We start from the raw sequence: 26320 nt of genomic DNA, 5'->3' as shown, positions 1-26320 counted from the left end.
TTGGATTACATGGTGCTTTAATTCACTTAAGATACAGGTGCCCGAAGCCACCCAAATGGAGCCACCAGGACGATTTATATAGATATTTCATCTGCACAGATAATGTCAACTATGAAACTGTCCCCTTTTTGGCATTATGTGCTCTACTACATGAATAGGGATGAGTCCAGCTCACGGAGCTGGTTCAGAAATCCAACATTTGGGAGGATGTTTCTGTGCCGGCACACAACCTCCACAGCCTCCACCAGTGCGAGCCTTTCTTTGATCATGAGGAAGGCCAGCGTAAGAGCTGCCGAGCGGCTGATTCCCCGAGCGCAGTGGACGAGCACCTTCCCTGCACGGACAAAAGGCAGACTCTAAAATAAGCTGCGAATTCTGCGGCTCGTTGGGTTAAACAAAAACAACAAAGGGATTAATTACAACTGTGGGCTCAGCTCACAGTGTAACAGTCACAAAAGGTTCTTTTCACTGCAGAAATGATGACATATGATGGCACAAACACAGGTGCTGTCATAGCATTAATAGTGTTTACGTGTCTCTGTAGTAATTGCTCACGACATTAACTCTCGTTACCATTTTAAATTGATTTTATTTCAAATTCTTCTAAATGTTTGTGCAATGGGGAAAAATAGAAGCCTTACATTTTTAAAATAAAAGTTAAAAATAATAAAAAATTGTGACATTATTTTAGATTATAGAGAGCAGCTGGAGTCTCCACACACCACCCAGAAGCAAAGGCAATTATTTATGTTTTCATGCATTTAAATACGTGCAACAAAACATAAACTATCATTATTATACATCATTTTTCAGCTTGATGATGCATCATTTTTCTATATTAGGATGTGTTGGACTGTAACATATTATTAAAGCTCAATCCTTATGTGTTTATTTTGTCATGTGTCGCTAAAATAGACTGGTACCTTTTTGGCTCAGAGCACCATGAATAAAATCAGCCGTCTCACTGAAGAAAGGGCTCAAGTCAAAATCTTTACAGTCTGGTGCTTCTACTCCGTGATACAGTATGCTGGCGTCTGCGTAGAAACCTGGCCCGGTGTCAATGTGCTGGGGGCCATCTGCAGCATTCACCACGTGTGTTATTTCCAGTTTCGCTAACAGGGTTTTATCCCGAGCTGCAGTCCTGTAAATGACACGGGAGAGGCTATAAGAAATGTCATTTTTAGCGATTTTTCTCGCCTGTGCGAAGCTCCGGAAGCATATGTGTGCAAATGCATCACCGGTGACTCAAATGTACAGATTTTATATTTGTCCCATCAGTTGGCCAAATACACTTGTTTGCAGCGACAATTTCACAATCAGATCACCATATTGCAGTTAGGGGCCCCCAAAGTGAGAATGTCACTTACGCATCTCCGATGTAGAGGTTGGGCCAAACCTCGTTGACAGCTCCAGTGGGGCGTCTGTTCTTCAACAGAAGGCTGAGCAGATCGCAGGTGGGTGGTGTCTGATACTTTGGCTCCTCCTTTGAGGTCATATCTGTATCTCTCTCACCTCAGTGTTTTTGTATAATTATCACTTTCACTCAACTCAGTACATAGATAAATAACTTTGCAAGATACTTTATGTTCCAGGATGCAAATGTTGATTATTTATTACTGCTGTCCTGCTGGTGTTTCTCGCTGCAGGCTTTTGAGACAAACCAACAGCGAATACTAACCTTACTGGTGCAGCTCGTGCTGTTTTACATCCGAGCTGGATATCAGTGTTGTTTCGAGGCTGAGCCCCACTGGAACGAGACAGCTGAACATACCAGAGACTGGGCACAAGCAGTGTGGACTATTTATTCCTCAGATGACTGTGACAGAAGCCAGGCTGCTTGTGCTGTGATAAATTCGACTACTGAGCCGTTGCAGTTTTAATGGTTGTAATAGTGCAAGTGATCCAAAACATGGTGGGGAATTAATGTCAGGTTGCCACGCTGAACGAGCTCAAACCACAGTTTGAGCTCAAACCACAGTTTGAGCTGTTGCAGATGGTGTTGCTGTGTCTCTTTATTTTAAATCATCTGACGAGAATAAATGAATGACTTCCTATTTTGCCTGATGTTGTCGTCCACAAACGATTAAAGTCCTGTCTTTGATTGCATAGGTTGCTCCTGTCATTATGAAGAACACAAAGATTTTCTGGAGTGAAGGTCTGAATCAGTATGTTAAGGATAATTTAAACTGCTGATAGAAGCAAACCACACTGTGCTGTTGCCAAGGCAATCTTTAGGAAAGCGTACACTTAGTAGCTGCTTTTAAACTCTCCACCATATTTCATGAACTTCATCAGAAAACTGAGTTTGTTGTGGAATAATAGATGCTAAAGTTTGCCTTTAAAAAAGTTTTAAAGTTTTAAAGAAAGTTCATGAAAATACAAAATAAATTACTCATGTTTCTGTGTGTGCATTTCATATCATATAGACTAAACAAAAAATAGATTTTTTACAGGTGCAGTAGTAAATATTGGATGGGCAGAAAAAAAAGAAGAAAGAAGAAACTTTTACAAAACTCTGTACACACCGACTGTTTTCATAGGAATTAAGAGGTTAAGGCAGCAGCCAGGTGCTGCTAATCAAATGGATTTGATTAACTGATCATCAGCAGTGCAAGCACCTCTGTAAAAGCTGGGCTTTGGCAGGCTTGTGTTAACACAATGCCACAATCTTCTCAGCAAATTCAGTACAATGCTCGGTGAAACTGCAGGAAATCCAAGATTTACATCTCAGACTCTGCAGGCCTCAGTTAGGAAAGTAAATGTTAAACTTCATGATGGTAAAATTTGAAGAAAGGCTGAACAAAATTGTTTAGAAAGGTTGTCAGCAGAAAGCCAAATATGAGACCATCTGTCTGATAGCTAAAGATTGGCTGAAACCGGACAATGATCCCAAGCACAAGAGCAAATCTACAACCGAACGGCTGAAAAAGAAAAGAATGAAAGTGCTGCAAGTCCAGAAAGTCATAGATGCTAAAGGTGGATCTACAAAATATGGAATCGTGGTGTGTAATTAAGTTTTGACTGCATAGAGTCGTCAAGGGCGAGAACCTTAGCATTTACACTACACTAGTACACTATTACACATCCACTCACCAGCAAGTAAAAATAATGTATTACTCACTGAGTGCAGTAACTTTTGTGTAGTTTCTCAAACACAAATGTCACTTAACTGTTCTAATATTTGAAGTTATGAAGTCTATAAAGGCTAGTGTATAAATTTTTGACTTCAGACAGAAGACACGGGCACAGATGAGGAGGAATTTCAACAGTTAAACACAAAATCATTCTGATTTTGTAACCTTAAAACCTCACGGTTGTCCTTTTGTGTCATACTTTTGGGTAATTTGAACTAATAATTTAAGCATGTCTTGTTCATATAAACTTGTGTAAAAGTCACTGTTGATCAGGTTATTAAATTTTCTTACCTTGAAGCCCTTTAAATACAGCTAAAGTATCTGTTCATTACAAAAAAAAAACCTTTAATTTGTTCACAAAAATTCAATTTATCTTACAAAGCACAGACAATTATGGGATGCTCTACATTCACATTGTCACTGTAATTGGTTTTTAACACTCAGATATGGACAGGGCTCAAAAATATTATCCAAATTTATGGACTGAAGGATTTTATTTTTACGTCCGCCCGTTGAAGCTCCTGGATAATCCCTGGCAGTGGAGCTTTGTGTCCAGTGCTCGGAGCTGCTCCAAGAACCCGTTATTGGGACAAATGTTCCTGTTGGCGCCCACAGCTTTGATGGCATCCACCAGTGTCATGTTCTCATGGATCATCAGGTAAGCCAGAACCAAGGTGGATGAGCGGCTGAGGCCCATTGCACAGTGGACGAAGACTTTACCTGCCAATCAGAAGGCAGAAAATCGGACTTCCTGTGGATCATTTCAGAACGCAGCCAGCCTACCAGCCTACACGCAATCAGTGGATTATTGTTGTAAAGTTTGTTCTAAATATCTAATTTGTAACTCCTCTGTGGATTAAAAACCTTGCACATCACAGGGAGGAGTACTTCTTACTCCCGACTAAAAGTTTTCAACAATGTTGCAACAAATGTTTCTACACACGGTAATCCCTGGTTCCTTATCAGGCCTGAGGATTAGGGCGCAGAGGAGCGCGTAATTGAACTGTCTTGGCTTCTGTGTATTTCTGCCGGGGATTACTGTAGGCCCCGCCACACACTGGAGCCCCCGATCAGCCAGCATGTGAAGAAGGAGGCCTCATCTTATTACTGTCATGTCAGATACTGACTTCACTTTGCATAACAGGCCAGGCAAGCACAGGCCACAAACATAATTGTGTAATTTCCATGTCCAATAAAAGTGTTGCTTACAAATTGCCAGGGCAATCCATTTAAAACCAATTTTCCTGGCCGAGGTCTGAGCTTATGAGAAGATTACCATGGGGGAAAGATATTAGCTTGATATTATGTTTAGTGTTTGATTTGCATTTTAATGACTGATACAACTGGGGTCTGCTGTAAATGGGAATTGACTGACAAATGTTTCTCTGCCTTGGCTCGTCTTCCCCGAGTTAATGTGTGAAAACGATGAAGGATACCTTGAGCGCTGTGAGAGCGCCTCACCTGTGGGAGAGCTCAAAGCGCTCTTGATGAAATTGGCCGCTGGGTAAAAGAAGGGACTCAAGTCAAAGGATGGCATGTCAAAAGCTTCGACTCCATGATAAGTGATGGTGGTGTCTCGGTAGAAGCTGGGCCCTGTGTTCACATTGAACTTCCCATCAGCTGCGTTAAGCACGTGGGTGATGCGATGAGCCTGGAGAGTCCTTTTGTCTTTGGCCGCGTACCTAAAGGGAAAAATTACAATTATCTCTGCAATCAAACTAAACAAATGATGAGGATTAAGCGAAGAAACCTAACTCGAGGAGAAGAAGGAAGATGGCAGGCAGTGGGGGAAAATGTAGATCATTAGGTTAATTAACTGAATTGTTATAATATTACATTTTATTATGAATGATACAGAGAGACTGCACAGTGCAGTGGACAAGACGCAGTCCCTGTTTTTGCCCTTTATGGGGGGTTTTTTCCCTCTGTGGTTACACATACAGTAATGCAATGTGATGGTGATGATGATGAGTTAGTCTGTGCTTTCTAACCCTGTGAAGATTAGCTGTTTGATGCACACATTAGACAATCTTTTGTGCATTCAGATTATGGCTCAAACCTTTTGTCTGTTGTGCAATATATTCTTCTTAGACTTAATTCAAGATCCCTTCATGCATGATATGAAAAGTAAAAATTATGTTGTGATGTGAATCTTATGTTTCACTATATCCCAAAGGTGCTCTATTGGATCGAGATCTGGTGACTGTGGAGGTCATCTGAGTACAGGGAACTGCTGGAAGATGGGTACACTGTGGTCATAAAGGGGTGGACACGGTCGACAACAAAGGTAGCCTGTGGTGTTTAAATGATGCTCAGTTGGTATTTAAGGAGACACAACGTTACACCTCCACCAACAACCTGAACGGTTGATGCGAGGCAGGATGGATCTATGCTTCTAATGATTTTTATGTCCAATTCTGACCCCAACAGCCGAATGTTGCAGCAGAAATTGAGGCTCATCACACCAGGCAATATTGGTGAGTCTGTGTGAAGGGTTGCTTTCCTGTTTATAGCAGGCATGAGCGTCACCCAGTGTGGTCTTCTGCTACTGTGGTCCTTCAGGGTTCCACATGTCATGTGTTCAGAGATGCTCTTCTGCATACCTTAGTTGTAATGAGTTACTGTTACCTTGTTATCAGCTCAAAGTGGCCTTGCCATCATATTCTATATTCAACAACACATTTTCTCCCTACGAACTGCCGCTCCCTGGATATTTTCTCTTTTTTTGGATCATTATCTGTCAAAACTAGAGGCGGTACTGTAATCACAAGACCAGCCCATCTGGCATGTCCTATGCTACCTTCAAAGTCACTTAAATTACTTATCATCTCCCTTATGATGGTCAGCTTGAACTATGTCTGTATGCCTAAATGCACTAAGTTGCTATCACTTGATTGGCTGATTAGATAATTGCTAACAATTAGCTGAACAGGTGTACCTAAATATTCTATGATGAAGGCAAAAAACTGGCCATGTATCTAAAAATAAAAATAGACAGTATGCTACAAAACAGTATTCATAAAACAGCTACTTTTATTTTTGTAAAGTTGGATGTTGTCATGTTAGCATAAGGCTTCTACGCACTATTCACATGGGCATTAGCACTTGGATGACTGTGGATACAGTTGGGATGGAAGCTTGTTAATATTTTGCACATTAGTGTGATAACCAGGTGCTTTTAAAAAAAAAGATAAATTTCAATAATGTAAAAATCATAATGGTGCCTTTAATTACACATGCACTCACAATCTGAGCCCAATTAAGAGAATACTTAATTACTTTATTACAAAAGCCGGTGGAATTATATTTAAACACATTAGCCATAGTGAATTATTTCAGTAACATGTCATTCTCACATGTCTCCGATGTAGATCCCGGGATGAACCTCATCCAGATGGTTACTGGTCCCTTTTTTTGTCCACATCAGCCTCTGGAGCTCTGAAGCTGGGGGGGTTTCATACCTGCCTTCTGCCCCCTCAGGGCTCGCCAGGCAGCTGAGGCCTCTGGGCATGTCTGAATTCTCCACTTCTGCTTTTACAACCTTTCATTAAGAAAAGAAATGGTCGTTGCCCTGAAATTTGAACCGCGATAAAAACTGAGAACTCAATAAAAGCGTATGTTTTACTGCACTTTGCCCTTTACTATACTTCAAACTTTAAGAAAGATGCTCAAAGAGTTTCAGGGTTCATCTGCATTTCCCATGAATACCAACTAACTCCACTGAAATGCCTAATTGAAATGTACGCATCATCTTAGGTAACACCGAGAAACGACTGCAAAGTGCAGCGTGGGATTATAGTGAGGATCGTTAATTAGCAGGTTTCATATACAGGTCTATAGCCTTTAAATACAGACCACAATTATGGCAATTAACGCATTCCACAGTAGCAAAGGATCATATGATTGTAAGCTGACCTTATGATGCTCTCATTATTGTATCTATATAGCAGCGCTGGATAGATTTATTTATTTCCATAGATCCAGAAAATTGGCATTCAAGGCCTATAAACACCTATAAACCACTTTTCATTTGCTGCAGGCAAGTCTAACCTGTGCATTTACAATTTACAAACTGAGCTCTAGAGAGACTCGTACTATGCAAACTGTATGCATTAGCATCCATTTAGGCAGGTGTGTGACTATGCTTGAGGCTGTGGACGTACAAGCGATGTGTAGGCATTGTTATCGAAAAGAAACTAACAGCAGCCGAGCTTCTTATTTGCATTCTCGCTGCGTGTGGAGACATAATGTTGCTCTCAGGGTTTTGAGACTTTTTGTCGTGTCCACAGGGATGAGTCATTGAGACCAAATCTGTTTTAGTGACCTTTTGTTTCGCTGCTGTGACATATGGAGGTTTACTCAAACATCATGTTGCCTCTACCCACCCCTGCATGTGCATTCTTGTTTGTGTGTCACACAGAACACATGACGGAAATGCTGCATCTAACGCAGTGTAAGCTTCATGCATACGATTGTGTGAGCTAAATGGTGTCTTTGCACAGGTACAACATGCGCCTCGCGTACCTGGAGGCTCTTCTTTCTCCTCATTGATCTATAAACACAACCCTTTCCTGCCTCCCACACTCAGGGGCAGAGAACTGATTTCCCTGGTGCGCATGTTGAGCTGCAGCACTGCTTTCATACCCTCTCCCCTTAGGCTAACCTGTCCTTCCTGCTCCACTTCTGTGTAATTAAAGATGCTATGTATGGGAAAGTGCCCGCGGTTAACATGGAGGGCAAATAAAAATGGCTTTTTACCTCCTCTGGGCCTCTTCTTGGTGGTTTTATGAATTACACTTCCCTCTTTAGCCTTTCAGATGTGGTTCATCTGGATTTGTGGGCCAATTAATAAAAGAAGAAAGTATCATAATCCGTCAGGCAATGCAGTATCACAGTGAATACTACTTCACAAGTACTCTGTCAACATGTTTATCTTGCAAGTAAAGCTATACAGTGCAATAAATCCACACACTTTAAACTGTGAATATACAACATCGCCTACATTTATCTGTAATCAATTTGTAAGCACACATTGTTGGTTGACACTTGCCTTGGTTGGAAACGTTGCTTTTCATGGCCTCTCTGTACAACAGCTACATGTAGGTCGACAGCACAACTGTCTGTGTTCTCCTTGGTAATCTACCCTGCAACCTTTTTTGCTATTTTAACATCTGAATCTCAGCCCAAAATAATTCTGGCACCATATTCTGCATTCCTTAAAGGTTACCCGAGCTGCCAGCACAGGAGGGAGGATAGGACACGGCTTTTTCAATAGCAAGTAAATTAGATCAGAGCTGCTTGTAGCTGAGTTTAAACCTGACTTCCCTGAGATTTTTTTCCACTTTGAACTGTGTTTGAATCAACACTCGGTCATTCGATGTAAAAAAAAGTATCGAATATGTTTTTTTCTTGGTGCAATTAAATGATAGCAGAGATTTTTTCTTAATTATATCAGCAAAAATGGGAACTTGCAATAAACCTACAATATTGACACTCTGATGAAGTTTTAAAAAGCTAAAAAATATGTTTATATTGCAGAAAAACGACACAAATATAGAGGGATGAGCAAATACAAACATTTCTTTGTAAAAATGTCTACATTTATTGTATGTTTTTGTAAATACTGACAAAGCCTATATCTAGAAATTGAACGTATGACTTATAATTCTGTGTATAATAATGTATATTCTTGCTTCCTGTGAATGCTTGATTCAGAGAAACATAATAATTCAAAACAGGTCGAAATCATTGCTGTCAAGCTAGATAAATGTGTGTGTACCTTTGCCTCTACAGTTGATTTCATGGGCAATCAAAAGACCTGAAACCTTTTCATGCACAGCAGTGATCAACTGAACTGCCTTGACAAATACACCAAATGAATTTCACACGCTGTGAACAGCGATGTGTTGAACAGATGCTGTTGATTGATTCCCTCTTTTCTGAGTTACCTAGAGACTCTACTAAAATGTTATGCTTTGCAAAACATGTTCCATTAGACATTTGGTCCGTTCTGTTGTTGTACAAGGAAAAACTTCTTACAAAAACGAGAAGTAAAGACTCGTCTCAGTGTCGTAAACATGTCCTGTTGTCATTTTACTTGACATTAAATTTATTTCTGCAACCAGACTCTCTTTTCGCTGCATTAAAAATCCCAGTTAGCAGGCTAATGAGGAGATGATGCAGCTTAGTCTATTATAAATGAAGATCACTGGATTTGGAGAAAGATAATTAAAGCTATGGCAGTCTATTTTCGTGCCAGCATCTGCTTTTGTTGGGCTCAAATGTCCATGAACAATACCGTACAAAACCCTTAAGCCACCTCTCATTTTTTATATTTCGATAGAAAAAACAAGATTGGTAGATTTATTGATACATGTACAAACATGCATGGAGAGCTTGTACAATTCTAATGTGAAATATATTTGGTATCACCATCGTTTTTTTTCTTTAACACAACCTAAGTCAGGCAAACTTTCTTTTAATAATTTCTTTAAGTAGTCTTCAGGAATAGTTCTCCAGCTGCTTCAAGGACGTGTAAAGCTCTTCTTTGGATGTTGGCTGCCCTTTATTCTGTTCTCTGTCAAGATGATCCCACTCTGTTTGAGGTCCAGGCTCTGAGGAGGCCGATCCATGACTTATATTGTGTCTTTTTTCTATCCAGCTATGCTTTTACATTGGAGGTAGTGTTTTTAGGATCAGTGACATGCTGATGGTAATATCGACAATATTGGCTGAAAGGCAGACACCCACTGTTGTTGTCTCTCCTGACCTCCTCTATAAATACTGATGATTAAATAATAATCACTCCATTAGACCTGTTGCAGCTCATTGTCTGTCCAGTTCTTGTGTAATTTGGCATAACCAAGTCTTTTCTTCTTGTTTTCATCTCTTAAGAATAGTTTCTTGACAGCCACCCTTCAACTAAGACCTGAGACATGGCTTTCAGATACTGTTCATCTCATGTAGATGCGCGCCTGCCACTTTTTTCACCTCACTTCCTTCAAAATTTTAAGGACACACTGCACACAGTGCTCAGATTTGTCAAGTTTTTGGCTAACAGTCCTCTGGGAGACACATTGTTGGTGCAAAAATACAATTTTATGTCTGTCAAGCTGTGTTATCTTTGGCAATTTTTCCAGATTCAACTAAAGAAATGGGAACCTGGCTGTTTAGTCTTGCAACAGGCTGCTAGTAACAAAGTGCCTAAAGATACAATTCAAAATTGTTTTTTTGTTTTGTTGTCTCTTATTTGCATGACACTGGTTCATGCCTTGAGTTAGGGGCCTTTTATGCTTGAATAATGCATAGGTCAGTGTTAAGGGGCTTAACAAGCAAAACAAACAAACAAAAAACTTTCCTCTGAAAATGGTCAGGTTCAGTGACTGCAAATAAATGAAAAAGCAGCCAATGCCCGCCCGCCCCCCAAAAAGACCTTCAGAAAGCCTGGAGTATGATTGCTCCAGGCCATTAAAAAACACTACAAAAAAGTTTCCTTCATGGATGCAAAATATAAAGAAATGTGAGGTAGTTCAACGCTAACATGCTGTAGTATTCAAGTATTATCATATTACTATCAGGCCTAAAGTTTCACGCTTATTGACAACAGCTAGCACACTGTCAGGATCTCCCATATACCAGCAGTCCCCAACCTTTTTTATGCCTAGGACCGGTTTATGTCCGACAATATTTTCACGGACCGGCCTTTAAGGTGCCGCGGATAAATACAACAAAATAAAACCAGTACCGGTACCAAAAAAAGAAAATTTATTCATAACACACGGGAAAAGAACCAGGGAAACTGAGTTAACGATAAAAACGATTAAAAAAAATGATTAAACTGATAAAAACCCTGAGACCTATAAATTTCACACCCGAGCCTCAACTCTCATGACCCGGTACTAAACAACGCACGGTCCGGTACCGGTCCGTGGCCCAGGGGTTGGGGAGCGCTGGCATATACAATACGATGTCGGTATGCTTACATTAGCATGTTTATTTGCTACTCTTTAGCTGGTAATCATGTAGCATGTAATCTTTATGAGCCTGTATAGGCCTATGTTAACATTTGAAAATCTCCTTTAATATGAAACTTTATCTATCTATCTATCTATCTATCTATCTATCTATCTATCTATCTATCTATCTATCTATCTATCTATCTATCTATCTATCTATCTATCTATCTATCTATGTGAGCTTGTTTAGAATGGTGAACCTCATCATAATAAAAGTAAAGACTAATGAGTGTGCAGAGTTTGTCTCCTGCCATTAACATTTGGCATTTCAGTAACATATAAATATAAAAACAAGCACTGATAGTTTATTCTGTGTGATTTGTGCAACTTTGATCTCTGTTAGTGGTTTGGACAGCTGAGTCGACAGAAATTCACTCAGTCGAACCAAATTTCATGATGATGTGTCTAAACGTTTCAGTCTGGACTGTTGCACCGACAGACTGGCTGGCATGGTTAGTCCCAGAAACCACCGCGTAGCTTTGTGGCTGAAGATGTACATGCCTCTTTTCACTACAGGATCCGACATGTTTTCTTTTTCTTTGTCAGCTGAAGATCCAGATCCAACAGCAAAGCCAGGAAATTCCTGTTGGGGTAGATGGCTCTTTTCTGGATCAGCTTCTGCAAAGCCTGTTTGAGTGGGAGATGATGGTAGATCATGAGGTATGCCAAAACCAAGGTCGATGACCGGCTCATTCCCATGATGCAGTGCACCAGAACTTTCCCTGAAGAACAGGCAAGATGAAGGGAGAGAGGGATGTGAAGAAAGGATTAGCGAGAAGCCTCAGACTTATTAATATCATACATGACTGCCCGTCTCACGCTGTGGTCTTTCTTTTTCCCTGCTGCGAGCTAAAAATAGTGCCTACAATTCACTCTTTGTTCATTTAAGGTCCCTTTGCAGACTGGGCCCAACTGTCTCTTTAATCCCAACCCGTCCGCTGCTTGATAGCTTCTTTGAAAAGAGCCATGGTCACATTATATACCTAAATTCTGCAAGGTAAGACTCTTATTATTACAGCTGGCTGAAAATACACTTAAAGCTGTCTTACATTGTGCTGACAGGTGACATTGAAAGGACAGCGCGGTGGGAGAATTTGAGTGGAATGAGTGGGTTTACTGTAATAAGGATTTGCAGAGTTAAATAAAAGATGTGATATACAGGGATTTGAGAAAGGAAAACTGTAGCACTTGTAATACTATATTAAAAGCCTCGAGGAGTCTTACCATCAGGTGACTTCAGAGCTTTGTGAATGAAATCGGCTGCAGGCTGAAAGTAAACATCCAGATCAAAGTGTGTCGAGTCATCTGCTGGAATGCCACAATACACAAAGTCGCTGCCATAAAAGCTTTGGTTCCCTATGCTGCCTCGCTTGGAGTGAGCAGCGTTTAATACATGAGTTATACCTAATTTCAGCAAGGCAGCCTTGTTTTGGGCTACTGCCCTAGCAAGACAAAGAGACAGAAAGAGGTTCAAGACTTATGGGAACTCTACGCATCACAGCACAATGATTTTTATGCCACAGTGAAACGATACGTGGAAGCAGTTATGTCAAAGAAAACAGCCTTTGCAAGGCAACCGAATCATCTGAAATAAAAGTACATACTTACACATTTCCTATGTATATGTTCGGCCACACTTCGTCAATTTGATTGAGGTGCAGCTTGCAAGAGTCCAAAAGCTTCTGCAAATCCTTCACACTTAGATATTCTTTTCTCTTGCTTCTCAGCGCTGACATTTTAAAATCCAAATCCCTTGTCTTGGATCGTTCACTGGTCCAAATGTTTGTTGTATTAAAGCGGTTCCCCGTCTTTCTCCGGCTCAAGATGATGTGTACGAGCAGGTGTTTATCTGCTATCGCTGGACAGTTACCCAATTTAGTGCTTAACCTAGCGTGTAGTCTTACTCGTGCAGAGGGCAGAACAACAAACACCGCAGCCGGGGCTTGTGCTTTTCACACCACGGCGGGACTGAGATTTAATAAGCCTCAAACAGATGAATCATCCCATAAACGAGCGATAACTAAATGTAATTATGGGCAAAATGTTTAAGTGAAGTGATTATGCTGTGTGACAGAAAGTCCAGTGTAATTCAGCAGTTATAGAAGAGAAAGAGAGTAACAGCTTCATGCAGCTAGTTTACGCTCTGACACAAATATCATGTGAAAGCAAAGTGGAAATTGAAAAAAAAAGAGAGAAAAGAGCTTCGCTTTGGGCTGTTCATGACATTAAACAGCCTCTCATACTGTGCAAATGTCTATTTTAACTCCTCTATTATGTTGCAGGTCAATTTCACCCATTTTAGCTTTAAAAAACTAATTAACTTCTCCCTCACACCATGAAATGTAATGACTTTTCTTCATTCGGAGTCATGAATGTGTATGTAAAATGTGGGTGCAGTGGCGTGTTGTTGAATACCAGTACCAATGTTGCATGCAGAATCAGTCAATAAATGTCTCCAGGTCATTTTTAACCTGGAGACGGTTATTGATTGATAATTCAAAGTGCTGCTTCTTCTTATTGAAGACTCTACAGTGGTGTGAAAAGGTGGGGGGGAATGCAGCTAAATATGTATGTGAAACTTTAAGAATGTGATCCATAAATGCTGTAGAAAGAGTAGTTTGACAAGTGTGGTGCGATAGTGCGTTTGTTCCCCTTTGAGCTTTCCGGTTGAGAAGCTCTTTTACAACCATTTTAAGAATAGTTATTCTCTACAAGAGACACTTAAGAATGAGCTCCAGACAATTCACCAGACACTAAAAATTAGCTTTTGTTCTCGAGAACAGCGGTAATGTAGAGGGAGATGTTTCTGAGCCGTTGGTGATTCAGGATTTCTGTGAAGAGGATTCTTCTTGCTAAGAGACCATTGAAATCAAAAGACTGTCAGGCTGTATAGTCACTTTCGTCGGAGGAAACCCAAAGCACATTGTCACATTCCAAAGACCTGTGTTATCTGAAAAAGATCCCCAGCCTGCTAGGTTTTGATGCACACAGCCATCACCAGCGGGGATGGAGGGAGCCCATTATTCCTGAGACTCGGTGGCAAGGTTGAATCTTTATTTATTTATTTTTTCTCTTCTAATGTGCAAAAAAGTTAGGTGTGCAAAATTCTGAACAGATCTCCCCATTATCAGCTGCAAGGAATGTGATACATGCTGAAGAGACACGTGAAGGTTGCTGTGCTTTGTCTCGTTAATAAGATAATGAAACCGCCACCACTTGCTGGAAATGCCAGAAAATAAAACCTTGATCCTGCTAACACTTGGTGTTAAGATGTTTTTTTTTTGTTGTTTTTTTTTAAATGTGATGACAATGGAAATTCAACAGCTAAAATCTCTTGTGAGGTTTTCCAGGATGCATTTAACCAGGGTCCTTTCATCATGTGTCCACATATGCCCTTGACAGGGATGCCATGTAGGAAAATGTGCCATTACCAAAGGATTTAGTGTTCCTTTTTTGTCTTGTCCTGTGACGTTTTGCATCACTTTGACCTGCTAATCTCAACAGTGTTTTTATTTATTTATTATTCCTTAGCTAGCTTAGCAAGTCAGGAGTGTGGCAACAGACCGACATAATGTCTGTGCAGTGGCTCTTTGACCTTCTAGTGGCAATAAAAGTGAAGCTATCCTTATTAGCTGAATCCTTATGTTGGTGTTGTTTCTACATTATCATAACAGTATTGGTTAAGGATCAACATTGTCTGCACATTCAGTTAGCATAAGCCAAGAAGTTGCTAATGCTGTTAAAAACTGTCACTAGCAAACCAACATGACTAAGGTAAAGTTACCCTTATTAGCTTAAAGGTTTCACTTTCTAAAATAAAACCTTTTGTTGTTTCTATAGATGATTGTCAGGTCTAGATAAGTCTGGTATCCCCCAGGATTGTCTGAGCATTCAGTTAGCATTTTAAAATCATTAGCGAAAAAGTTAGCTACTGCTGTTAAAAATTGTGGCTAGCAAACCAACATGAGTAACCTAAATTTGGCGGGAAACATATATACCTATACATATATAAATTAAACACTTGGACAGCTTACCATTTGATCCAGAAGTGACTTTTATATTATTAAAAAAAATCACCATTACCATCTTATCTAATGTTTTACTTTTATAGTATTCCATTTGTGCCAACAAATAATGACCATGATACATTTTATTAGTATTATTATTAGTGGAACTGATTAAAATGATCAGCTGGAGATTTGAAGACAGAAGCAACAACTTTAAATGAAGATCTGTTTAGGCTTTCACTAAAACACATTCAAAGATAGAGTATAGATCAAAGAGCCTAATGTTGATCAAGTTCATCATCTTGGTCCAATATGTAAGCATTGCTACAGTCATGAATGCCTCATCTGTAGATAACAGATGATGATAATGTTAATCTGTTGTTTACAGGTACTTAGTCATGAAGCACCACTTGAGAAGAACTGTGGATTTGACCGATGATATTAGTTCATGAGAGTCAACAATAAAAAGTTCCTGAGGGGATCACAGTATCTGGAGAAATTTCAGTTCAATCCATCCAATAATTTTTGGAGACATTTTACCCCAAATCACAATTGTGGTAGAAACAAAAGAAAATTTGGGACAGCTGCAAGGAAACTGCTAATATACTGATAAAAAAAAGACTTTGAAACCGAATCATTTGAGTATTAAATACTATATCTGATGATAAAGCAATTCCAGGGTGCACTTCAGGGTTTCAAAATAAAAGTTTTATGTAAGTTTTTGTACTTACCAAGACAAAAACCCCAGCCAAAATTGAATTGTTTTAAAATTAAAACACACTGCAGATTAATTTCACCTGCAGCACAATGGATAAAAGCTTCTTCAACACAACACTAAGGTTAAATAAAAACTATATCTCATATTCAGTCCCTTAAATTGATTCTGCCCAGAGGAGAGTTCATTACATTGATCTCCTATTAAGACGGGGTCGATATTATATAGAGAGGCCGCATAATTCACATCAAACACAGCGCCAGAGTTGTGGGGGAAATACATTTGATTCGATTCCATTCCTGAAACAAACTGATTAAAGTCAAAGCACAGCATTTCCTTCAACTGACACAGTCATCAAGTCTCTCATTTGTCTGGAGAAAAAGCTGTTTTGAGGTTATGTGCATCAGAAGATCTTTATTTTTTGAAGCGGTCATGAAGTCTTTTGCAGTTTCATATCCAAAGCACGAAGCTGTTTAAGGAATCCTCTGTTTGGGAAGATCCACCTGCGCTCTTTGACCTTATTGATTGCATCTAGTAGCGTGTAATTGTGGTGGATCATTAGGTAGGCCAGGACGATGGAGGCAGACCTGCTCACGCCAACAGCACAGTGGATGAGAACTCGAGCTGGAGAGGAAGGAGAAGAAAAATATCACGGTGAGCATAAAGCATGTGGTCGATAAGGGATTTTATTCTGGATGAGATGAGTGAGAGGTCGGCGGAGGCTGACATTAAACATGATGGGTATTTACCACTTGTCGTGTCAAGTGCGTTATGAATATACTCAGCAGAGGGAAAGAAATATCGAGAGAGGTCAAAAGACGGTGAGTCATCTGCAGGCACTCCATAATAATCCACGGTGGATCCATAGAAGTAGTGACTCCCCTGACAGTGCGTCTTCCCATGAGCTGCATTCACAACATGGGTGATTCCCAGCTTCCACAGACTGTAGCGATCATTAGCTACTGACCTACAAAGAAAAAAGCAATCAGTCTTTCTAACTGGTAATTGATCTAGTGCTGATTATGTTGTATAAGCCATCAAGAGCAATTTTAAAGACTTACATATCTCCAATGAACAGGTTAGGCCAAACTTCATCAACATGATTACCAAACCTTTTACCTCCATACAAAATCTTCTCAAGGTCTTTCACAGAAGGAGTGGCAGGAGAAGCTGCACTGTTTTCCTGCAGATTGTTCATTGTTGACCACATGCATATCCCTATGTATGATTTATTCTCAACATTTATTTTCAAACTCAGTGTTAAGGCTTCACTGAGACCATGCTGGCAGCCACTGACAAGGACAGGTGTTGCTGTTCTAAAATTAAAACAGTGACCTACCTTACTCTGAATGTAGGCCAGCTTTACATCTCTAAATGTTTTTTTTTTAAGTACATTTTATGTCAACTCATAATTTCTAATTTTGTCATTTTCAGTTGCAAAAATGCATATAGTTGTGGTCAGAAGTTTACACACACTCATCATGCTCATTATTGTCATGTCCTTTGGGGTTTTGAATGATTTCTTTAAAGTGTTCTTTTTTCAGGGTGGAATGATTGTACAGCATGCATTTTAATTTATTTAAAAAACGAGAATTGAGGACACATGTTTGAATCTATTTTGGATCTTATCTAATCCACAGAGGGCCACAGGTATAGAAACTGGCTCAAATATATACATACACCCCAACTAATTTTGATTTAATGTCCCTTAGCAAATAACCACAACTCTATATAATGTTTTTTTGATCATACCGTTTCACACGTAAGAACGGTGTAGTACCACGTGCTCACCATAGAGTGTCACTGTTTCACTGTTATTCAGCGTTTTCTTTTAGCGTGCGCCGCTATTCTGGACATTACCGCCTTGTGTTGTCAACAGGACTCCTAGCTAGAGCAAAGCCTGGGCGTAATGATGTCCAGCAAACTCGTGTCACTAAAGCAAATGCTAATAAGATTTCTTCTGATTCTTGTGAGATGTCACTTCGTTAGTTAGCCGGAGAGATATATTCTGTGTCATCTTCTGTTACATCTCAGAGCTGGTGAGTGACCGCAAAGCACACGCATTGATTGAGCTAGCACCAGTGAGCTAGCAGTCTTTAGTATTAAGCTGAGTTAGCCCCGTGGGCAGGGGTGCTTGTGGATGCTTTCACGTTTATCTCTGGCGTATTTTTCTTTACATACTAATTGGACAGATAGTTGCCGGACAAAATACTGAGATAAGTTAACTTGGCAGTATACAAAGAGCTTCTAAGCCCGATTTAAATGTTGGCCAGTGATATATACATATATGTATATATGGGCAATATATGGGTTATTGCAGGTGGGCTGTAGTTGCTGGACTGTTTATTTAAATTATTTTATCAAAAAACACAGAAATGTGTTGCTTTCTTGTCAGTCCAAGGAGCAGATTGTTGAGGCAGTGTTTATTTCGATTAATAATGAAGTTAGAAGTAGTAATAATGTCTTTTAATGTGAATAGGACAATAATATCCCACAAATCGTTCTCTATTAACTAGCACCTTAGGATTTAATTGACTGTTTGGCCTGGGGTAACATGTAGCTGCTCCTTCACTTACATTTTAGGGTGTGGTTTCCATTGTGCCTTAGGAAATCCTTGCCAGTACTTGCGTCATATAACTGCATAAATTGTGATTACCCAGATTTCCTGTGTAACTCAGGATTTGTCTTAAATTTGTTTATCACCTATAATTTTGTCACAAAATGAATGTATTTTCTGTCTGCGCAGCAGTCTTGCATAGTGTCTTTAAAGTTACTACTGCTGATTCAGAGCAAATAAACTGTGCCTTAAACTTATCCTGAAGATTATTTTGCTTGGTGTTTTGGAAGCCAATAAGGAACTGATACTGCTGAACTTAAATGTGGGTGTTCTTCTTTTTAGCCTTTGGTGTCAGGAGGAAATGACCCAGCTGAGTGTCCGTCGTTGGACGCCGAAGCACGTTGCCAAGTGGTTGAAGGAAGAGGGCTTCTGCGACTATGTGGACCTGCTGTGCAACAAGCACCGGCTGGATGGCACCAGTCTGCTCGCCCTCAGCGAGTACGACCTCCGCTCGCCGCCTCTGGAGCTCAAGGTGCTGGGGGACATCAAGCGGCTGATGGTCTCCATTCGGAAACTTCAGAAACAGAACATCGATTTGTTGGAGGAGCTGGGTCTTCCCTATGATGGCCACTCTCCCACCGGCTCCGGAGGCAGTTTGGACTGGTTGTGTAACGGAGACCCAGGGAGAGACTGCGACAGCACTGACACAGCACCAGTGGGAGAGGAGTATCACCAGTACACTAATGGAAAGTACAAGCAGCAGATGCGGCGCCTCGATCCCGAGTACTGGAAGACGGTGCTTAGCTCTGTCTATGTGGTGTTCGTGTTTGGGTTTACATCCTTCGTCATGGTCATCGTGCACGAGAGGGTCCCTGACATGCGCACGTACCCTCCGCTCCCAGATATTTTTCTAGACAGGTGGGTGTGATCGCTCACAGGAGCTTTCTTAAATCTTCTTACAACAAAAACGTTAATCACCTCTGAAATTCCACAAACGATGCTGTTTGAGTATCACACCAAATCGCTGACATTATAACTGCCCTAATTCCTTGTAGCGTGTTTCTATTATTGTCCTCATATACTCCTGATGTGCTCGCTGAGGTTCAAAAAGACCTTTGAGAATTGTTTATAAGGTGACCTACTTTTGTTTATGACCAGCTTTGGGCTTTTCATGAAATGAAAACTTACCAGGAGAGATTATTTCAAGGAATTTCCAGTGTGTGTTTGGCGAGACACTGAGGCAAATTATTCAGGCTAGTTAATTATCTCCAAAAGAGATATCTTGGGAGATAACATCTATATGCATGAAATGATTTATTAAAACTAATATACCAAAACACCAAACTAATTTTTCTGTCATGTTTGTTGTAAGATGTTAAGCAACATCAGCTATAAATGCTCACTTTCAATCTGTTATTTCAGCACTGATGTTGTCCTTTTCCACAGTGTGCCTAGAATACCCTGGGCATTCGCCATGGCCGAGGCATGTGGAGTGATCCTCTGTAACATCTGGATGCTGGTTCTGCTGCTGCATAAACACAGGTCAGTAGCTGCTCTGAAAGATCCCAGGAGCCTGTCAGTAGCACAGGAAACTCACATTTTTCTACTTGTAGGTCCATTCTTTTGCGGCGGATGTGCAGCCTCATGGGAACGGTGTTCATGCTGCGCTGTATCACCATGTTTGTCACTTCCCTGTCTGTTCCAGGACAGCACCTGCAGTGTTCAGGAAAGGTAACGCATCTTTTTTTCTCTTTTTCTCATGTATCAGATCTCTTTGCAAGATTAGAGTATTAACTGTTTCCTTCTAGATGTACGGCGACATGTGGGCCAAACTACAGCGAGCTGTGGCCATCTGGAGCGGTTTTGGGATGACACTGACAGGGGTTCACACATGTGGCGACTACATGTTCAGTGGCCACACTGTGGTCCTTACCATGCTCAACTTCTTTGTCACAGAATGTGAGTAGCTTCTGTTTCTGTTTTCTGTGAGGAAGAAAACACACTTATGCTAAGATGAGTTGAAAAGGCCTTGGAATAACTTGGAATTATAATTGGAAAATGATCAATGATTTCAAAACTAATCCCTAAACCCCCTCATTTTGTACATAAATAAACATTTTAGACATTACCTAACACATGTGAGAGAATTTGTATGTTTCCAGGTTAATGGATTCCAAACCATATTAGTCCATTAGCCAACAGCTAACTGATCTAATTTATTTGAAGAGTTTCAGTCAGATGTCAGAACTCATCACAGTACACAATAAGGCATAAATGAAGGTCACAAATGATCTTCTTATGGCCTCTGACAGTGAACTTATTTCTGTGCTTGTCCTGCTAGACGTCAGTGCAGTTTTTGATACTACTGACAGCAATATTTTATTACCACCATGCTAGAGGAATTAAAAATGCTGCACTGCAGTGGTTGGGCTCATATCTATCTAATAGACACCAATTTGTTCATGTAAAATGGGGAATCTTCTTCACACACTAAGGTTAATTATGGAGTTCCACAGGGTTTTGTACTGGGACCAATTCTATTTACGTTATACATGCTTCCCTTAGGCAGTATCATTCGAAACATAGCATACATTTTTATTGCTGTGCAGTTGATGCCCAGCTTTATTTATCCACAAAGCCAGATATGACACACCACTTAGTTAAACTGCGGAAATGTCTTACAGACATAAAGACCTGGATGACCTCCAATTTCTTGCTTCTAAATTCAGATAAAACTGAGGCTATTGAACTTGGCCCTTATAAATCCTCTTAAACATGCTGTCTTTTAGATGCTTGCTCTGGATGGCAGTACCTTGGCCTCCAGTAACACTGTAAGGAAACCTGGGAGTCAGTTTTTGCCATGCTATGTCCGTAAATGTGCATATATATTAAAGGAATGTATAGGACGGGTGATTTGGTCCTATATAGTTAAACGTGATTTTTTTTTTTTTATTTATTGTTGCTTTATTAGTTTCAATGCATGTTTAAAGAGCACTATTATTATGTACATAGTACAATAAACCCCATAGTGGTAGTAAATCATAAAGCAGACATAGATTAGCCTTATTTGGAGACAGTGTCCCTATGTTGCCATCCAGTGTCTGCCACCGGTACTGCAAGTATTTTTTGAAAATGAATAAAAAACCTATTATGGTTGTTTCCATTTAAATATTTTTAGTCTTTGATTCTGCTAGAGAAACTTTGTATGATTCATCATCACTTCCGCTGTCTGTAGCAAGCCATTTCAGCTCCTACTCCTGTCTTTCTTTCTGATTTAAACAGAAAGCTTGAACAGCAGGTAGGAGTGGCTGAGAGCTTTGTGCCTGAGATGAGCCACAAGCAGAAAAAATATTTTTACATTAAATATGTGAATGAAAATAACTTTAACAGACTTAACAATGTGCCACATTTTAGAATGAAATCACATAAAGTGCTCAGTAACGCTCTTCCTTCTTTGATTTACACAGACACTCCAAGAAGCTGGAATTTTATCCACACTTTGTCCTGGGTGCTCAACCTCTTCGGCATCTTCTTCATCTTGGCTGCGCATGAACACTACTCCATTGACGTGTTCATAGCCTTCTACATCACTACCAGACTCTTTCTGTACTACCACACCCTAGCCAACACTCGGGCCTACCAGCAGAGCCGGAGAGCTCGCATCTGGTTCCCCATGTTCTCCTTCTTTGAGTGCAATGTCAATGGGCCGGTCCCCAACGAGTACTGCTGGCCTTTTTCTAGACCTGCTGTGCTAAAGAGGCTGATCGGATAATAAGCAGCCTGCACCAGTACTGTTAGACACAGACAGTGTTCTTTCGTCTGCTTTGTCATGTTGCCAACTGAGGCAGTGTGCGACAAAGACGCCTAATATGAGCCGCACAAAGGCCTGATGGAATACACAGAGCCATATCCTTTTAAATTTTAGGGTTTAGCTCCTAACCTGCTTTTATTGTCTTTTTAAAACAAAAAACCTGCAGAGTTTCTAAAAGGCCCCATCCTCACAAAGGATATAATTTTATTTGGCACGAGTTTGATTTTACAATACAATGACAGACTGTTTGGATAGCAAGCAAATTATGAAATAAATTCTCATTTAAAATCGAAACCTTTACAGGAAACTGCCATTTTCTGTGCAGTTAAAATATCTGGATCTGGATTCTTGAGAAGTTTTTCCTCATATCCCACATTTGAGTTCTAAAAAACTATGTATGTATGTATCTGTATGGACCACTGTTGAAGCAATATGTATAGATTCATATTATGCTATATAGAAAAACATAATTTGTCATCATGTTAAACATTTTGTTCAATCTTCTGCATTCCTTTATAACACGCTGACATTTTGACAGCATTACTAAAGACTGACACAGAAATTCATGGCTCCTTTTCAGATTAACGACATACACCGAATCTTGTCTTTACTGATGACATCGCCTACTATTTCGTAGAAAATATGCATTTAAATAAACGACATTATCAGCCAAAAAGTTAGAATAAAGTTTTATCCAGCTGTCTTAAATATAGTTCCATTTGCCAATTACCTTGAGTGTTACTGTGATACATTTCTCTGTGAAGAATTATTCCAAACTGTTCATGTTTACTGTTGAATATATGTATAGTTTTTTTTAAGAAGTCCCTATTCAGTGTAAATGACTAGACTTAGACCAAGTGCAACAACCTTTTCTTGATATTAATGCTTTGATGTTAATATGTAGTAAACAGATGCTGAAATTTGTATTTGTTTAGATTAATTTATTCCATTTTATAAATGTCAATAGGTATTTTTATATTCCGTGTACAAGGTTGCAGCAATGTGCACATAGAGAATTATGTTTACAGTTGCTTCAAACTCTGTATTCATTGGAAACACAATGTGTTATTTAATTTACATATTCCAGCTTGTCCTGTACATTTCATTGAGTGAATCTTAAAAGATCGTCGTCATTGCAGCATGTTAGAAACATGATTCTGAGTGGGAGTTAATAGTCTTAACACATCCCTTCACTGAAGAAGTAGGATGTGTTTATGTGCTACTGTAGAGCCATTAAACATCTTGTCCCAACAGTCATTTCCATCAATAAAGAGCTGAAACGGGACTGTTTTCTTTCCTTTTTTATTTATCTATTTATGTGTGCTGTTGCCAGAGCTTAAGAGCAATCATTTGGAAAATTGACAGGCTGAGTTAAATGTGTATTTTATTACAGGCCACTGCTTTAGGTATTAAAGCAGAGGTGGTGTGATGGAGCACCTCTTCAACCTGAGCCTGAGGCTGGGAAGAGTCCCACAGCTCTGGAAAACTTCCTGTGTTGTTCCAGTGCCAAAGACTTCACGCCCCAAGGACCTCAACAGCTACAGGCCGGTGGCTCTGACATCCCACCTGATGAAGACCCTGGAGCGGCTGGTCCTGGCTCAGCTTCGGCGCCTTGTGAGCTCATCACTGGACCCACTTCAGTTTGCCTACCAGCCTGGCATTGGAGCGGATGATGCCATCATTCACCTCCTACATCGTTCCCTCGCTCACCTGGAGACCGCTGGGAGCACTGTGAGAATCATGTTCTTTGATTTCTCCAGTGCCTTCAACACCATTCTTCCCTCGGTTCTGAAGGACAAGCTGGAGAACTCTGGAGTGGACCATCACCTCACTACCTGGATTTTGGACTACCTCACCGACCGACCACAGTATGTGAGGACTCAGGGCTGTGTGTCGGACAGGGTCGTCTGCAGTACGGGGGCCCCACAGGGAACGGTTCTGGCTCCGTTCCTCTTCACCATCTACACTGCAGACTTCTCCCACAACTCCACCCAGTGCTTCCTGCAGAAGTTCTCTGATGACTCTGCAATAGTCGGCCTCATCACTGATGGGGACGACAAGGAGTACAGAGGACTGACTCAAGACTTTGTGGACTGGTGCCAGCTGAACTACCTCCAGATCAACGCCAGTAAAACCAAGGAACTGGTGGTAGACTTCCGCAGGCACAAGCATCCTCCACTGCAACCACTGAACATCCAAGGTATGGACATCGAGGCTGTGGACAGCTACAGGTACCTTGGTGTTCATCTGAACAACAAACTGGACTGGACTCATAACTCAGACGCCCTCTACAGGAAAGGGCAGAGCAGGCTGTACCTGCTTCGGAGACTCAGGTCGTTTGGAGTGGAGGGCCCACTCCTGAAGACCTTCTATGACTCTGTGGTGGCCTCAGCCATCTTTTATGGTGTGGTCTGCTGGGGGGGCAGCATCTCTGCTGGGGACAGGAAGAGACTGAACAGGCTGATCCGAAGGGCCAGCTCTGTTCTAGGATGCCCTCTGGACCCAGTGGAGGTGGTGAGTGACAGGAGAATGGTGGCTAAGCTGTCATCCCTGTTGGACAACATCTCCCACCCCATGCATGAGACTGTGACAGCACTGAGCAGCTCCTTCAGTGGGAGACTGCGGCACCCACGGTGTGGGACGGAGAGATTTCGCAGGTCTTTCCTCCCCACTGCTGTCAGACTCTACAATAAAGACTTTTGCAGCTGATCAAACACACAAACCCACACATGTGCAATAAGACTGCTATACGTGCAATTCTTCTTCTGACGAAGTTGTGTTTTTGTATTTTCCTACTCAGTTGTATATAGTATTTGTATTTCTATTTTATTCTATTGTATATATTATTCTATTCTATTTTATTCTATTGTATATAGTATTTTATTTTATTTTATTTTATTTTATTGTATTTTATTGCATTCCAGTGTTTTCTAATTTCTGCTACATAACTTTGCACTTTTGCTGTAACAAAACAAATTTCCCACCTGTGGGACTAATAAAGGCCATCTTATCTTATCTTATCTTATCTTAAAGAGCGACTTGTGTTGACATGGTGGCAACCTGAAGTATACGGCGCCCACAGACAGGAATCTAGCCTAACACAATTTTCCTCTAATTTCCTACACCAAGCTAGATTGGCAGGATGCCCTTACTCCAGGGCAACTTGGGTTCAACATAGTTTTCAATACAGTCATTTTACAGTCAACATTTTAATTTGTAAAGATAAAACTCAGTGGCCCGTGAGCCACGATGGGCTCCAAATGACAGAGTGGCAAATTACAAAAAACACAAGAAAGTCAGAGAAGAGCCCAGACCTGCAAAAAACAAAGCATTTGCTGAGTGCTTACTGAACAGGAATAAAACCAAATAACCCCCTTTAAACCCCAACAGCCTTCAGATGCTATTTATTCACTCACCCTGGAATGATTAATACTGTGTCACAAATATAACAAGACCCACAATGCTGATAAAAACATGCTCCTAAAGTCTGTGGTGAGTAGTAAGTAAAAAAAGTCCTTTGGGTCCCACACACAGTCTTTTTCTTAATGTGTCCTAGTCCATTAGATTTAGAACCACAGCTGCTGAAATGTACAATTAAGTATCAAGTTAAAAGTCCAACAAAAAGAAGGGAGAAACCACATCTTTATGTCTCTGTGGAAGTCAATGGGAAAGATACTGGGCTATCCACAGAACTGCTTTGAGCCTCATCACTTGCTTCAGAGGCCTCAACAGTCTCTTCCTGTTCATGCGGCTCAACATCTCCAGCACCACATAATCCACTGCAATAATGGAATCAGTTTTTTGTGTTGTCGCCACCTCCGAACTCTGTCCACTGATAGCTTTTCCCGGGGTTGATTGTACCTTGATTTTCAAGTCAGTTTCAGCATTCTTGCTACATCTGGCAGGCCAAGCATGCATGCACTTTGTCAGGACACACTTTAAAAAATGTCCTTATCTGTGTCCTTCCCTTAGGTTCTTCCTTGTAAGGAATCTTGGAATAGCCATCCCCATTAGTGTTGTCCTGTCCAGGTTTGTAACATGCTTCAAAGTTATACTCGCAAAGCTTGACTACCAATCGAGT

At 40.5% G+C, this 26320-nt stretch overlaps 5 protein-coding genes and 1 long non-coding RNA gene across 7 annotated transcripts; 2 read left to right on the top strand and 4 right to left on the bottom strand.

The window, feature by feature from the left end:
• On the bottom strand, positions 1 to 2158 carry LOC112841638 (dual specificity phosphatase DUPD1). Its single transcript, XM_003441911.3, has 3 exons — positions 1368 to 2158; positions 924 to 1141; positions 1 to 334 (listed from the first exon to the last, which is right to left on the bottom strand). The coding sequence occupies exons 1-3, from the start codon at positions 1493 to 1495 to the stop codon at positions 147 to 149; spliced, it is 534 nt and encodes a 177-aa protein (XP_003441959.1). The 5' UTR covers positions 1496 to 2158; the 3' UTR covers positions 1 to 146.
• Positions 2159 to 2582: 424 nt separating this feature from the next.
• Positions 2583 to 6640, top strand: LOC109203153 (uncharacterized). Of its 2 annotated transcripts, none has more exons than XR_002063076.2 (4): positions 2583 to 2976; positions 5311 to 5421; positions 5565 to 5611; positions 6506 to 6640. It is a non-coding gene; the product is annotated as an uncharacterized LOC109203153 (long non-coding RNA). The 2 variants fall into 2 exon arrangements; XR_002063075.2 differs by having other exon boundaries at positions 2587 to 3002.
• Positions 3612 to 8332, bottom strand: LOC100703515 (dual specificity protein phosphatase 13). The gene is made up of 5 exons (XM_019362224.2): positions 8185 to 8332; positions 7893 to 7962; positions 6491 to 6675; positions 4596 to 4816; positions 3612 to 3854 (listed from the first exon to the last, which is right to left on the bottom strand). The coding sequence occupies exons 3-5, from the start codon at positions 6643 to 6645 to the stop codon at positions 3634 to 3636; spliced, it is 597 nt and encodes a 198-aa protein (XP_019217769.1). The 5' UTR covers positions 6646 to 6675; positions 7893 to 7962; positions 8185 to 8332; the 3' UTR covers positions 3612 to 3633.
• A 2645-nt stretch (positions 8333 to 10977) lies between these two features.
• On the bottom strand, positions 10978 to 13213 carry LOC100701713 (dual specificity protein phosphatase 13-like). The gene is made up of 3 exons (XM_003441820.4): positions 12758 to 13213; positions 12374 to 12591; positions 10978 to 11871 (listed from the first exon to the last, which is right to left on the bottom strand). The coding sequence occupies exons 1-3, from the start codon at positions 12883 to 12885 to the stop codon at positions 11660 to 11662; spliced, it is 558 nt and encodes a 185-aa protein (XP_003441868.1). The 5' UTR covers positions 12886 to 13213; the 3' UTR covers positions 10978 to 11659.
• A 2034-nt stretch (positions 13214 to 15247) lies between these two features.
• On the bottom strand, positions 15248 to 17149 carry si:ch211-223p8.8 (dual specificity protein phosphatase 13A family protein). The gene is made up of 3 exons (XM_003441819.5): positions 16933 to 17149; positions 16621 to 16838; positions 15248 to 16495 (listed from the first exon to the last, which is right to left on the bottom strand). Exons 1-3 carry the CDS (start codon positions 17079 to 17081, stop codon positions 16302 to 16304), a joined length of 561 nt encoding a protein of 186 aa, XP_003441867.1. The 5' UTR covers positions 17082 to 17149; the 3' UTR covers positions 15248 to 16301.
• A 565-nt stretch (positions 17150 to 17714) lies between these two features.
• On the top strand, positions 17715 to 23524 carry samd8 (sterile alpha motif domain containing 8). The gene is made up of 6 exons (XM_003441818.5): positions 17715 to 17910; positions 18771 to 19346; positions 19875 to 19970; positions 20042 to 20159; positions 20237 to 20387; positions 21896 to 23524. Exons 2-6 carry the CDS (start codon positions 18790 to 18792, stop codon positions 22198 to 22200), a joined length of 1227 nt encoding a protein of 408 aa, XP_003441866.1. The 5' UTR covers positions 17715 to 17910; positions 18771 to 18789; the 3' UTR covers positions 22201 to 23524.
• The last annotated feature ends 2796 nt before the right edge of the window (positions 23525 to 26320 follow it).

Source organism: Oreochromis niloticus, linkage group LG8 (genome assembly GCF_001858045.2).
Source record: "Oreochromis niloticus isolate F11D_XX linkage group LG8, O_niloticus_UMD_NMBU, whole genome shotgun sequence".
In the NCBI taxonomy this organism is placed as follows: Eukaryota; Metazoa; Chordata; class Actinopteri; order Cichliformes; family Cichlidae; genus Oreochromis; species Oreochromis niloticus.
Note: the sequence above shows the minus strand (reverse complement) of the source record. Positions and strands in the feature narration are given on the sequence as shown.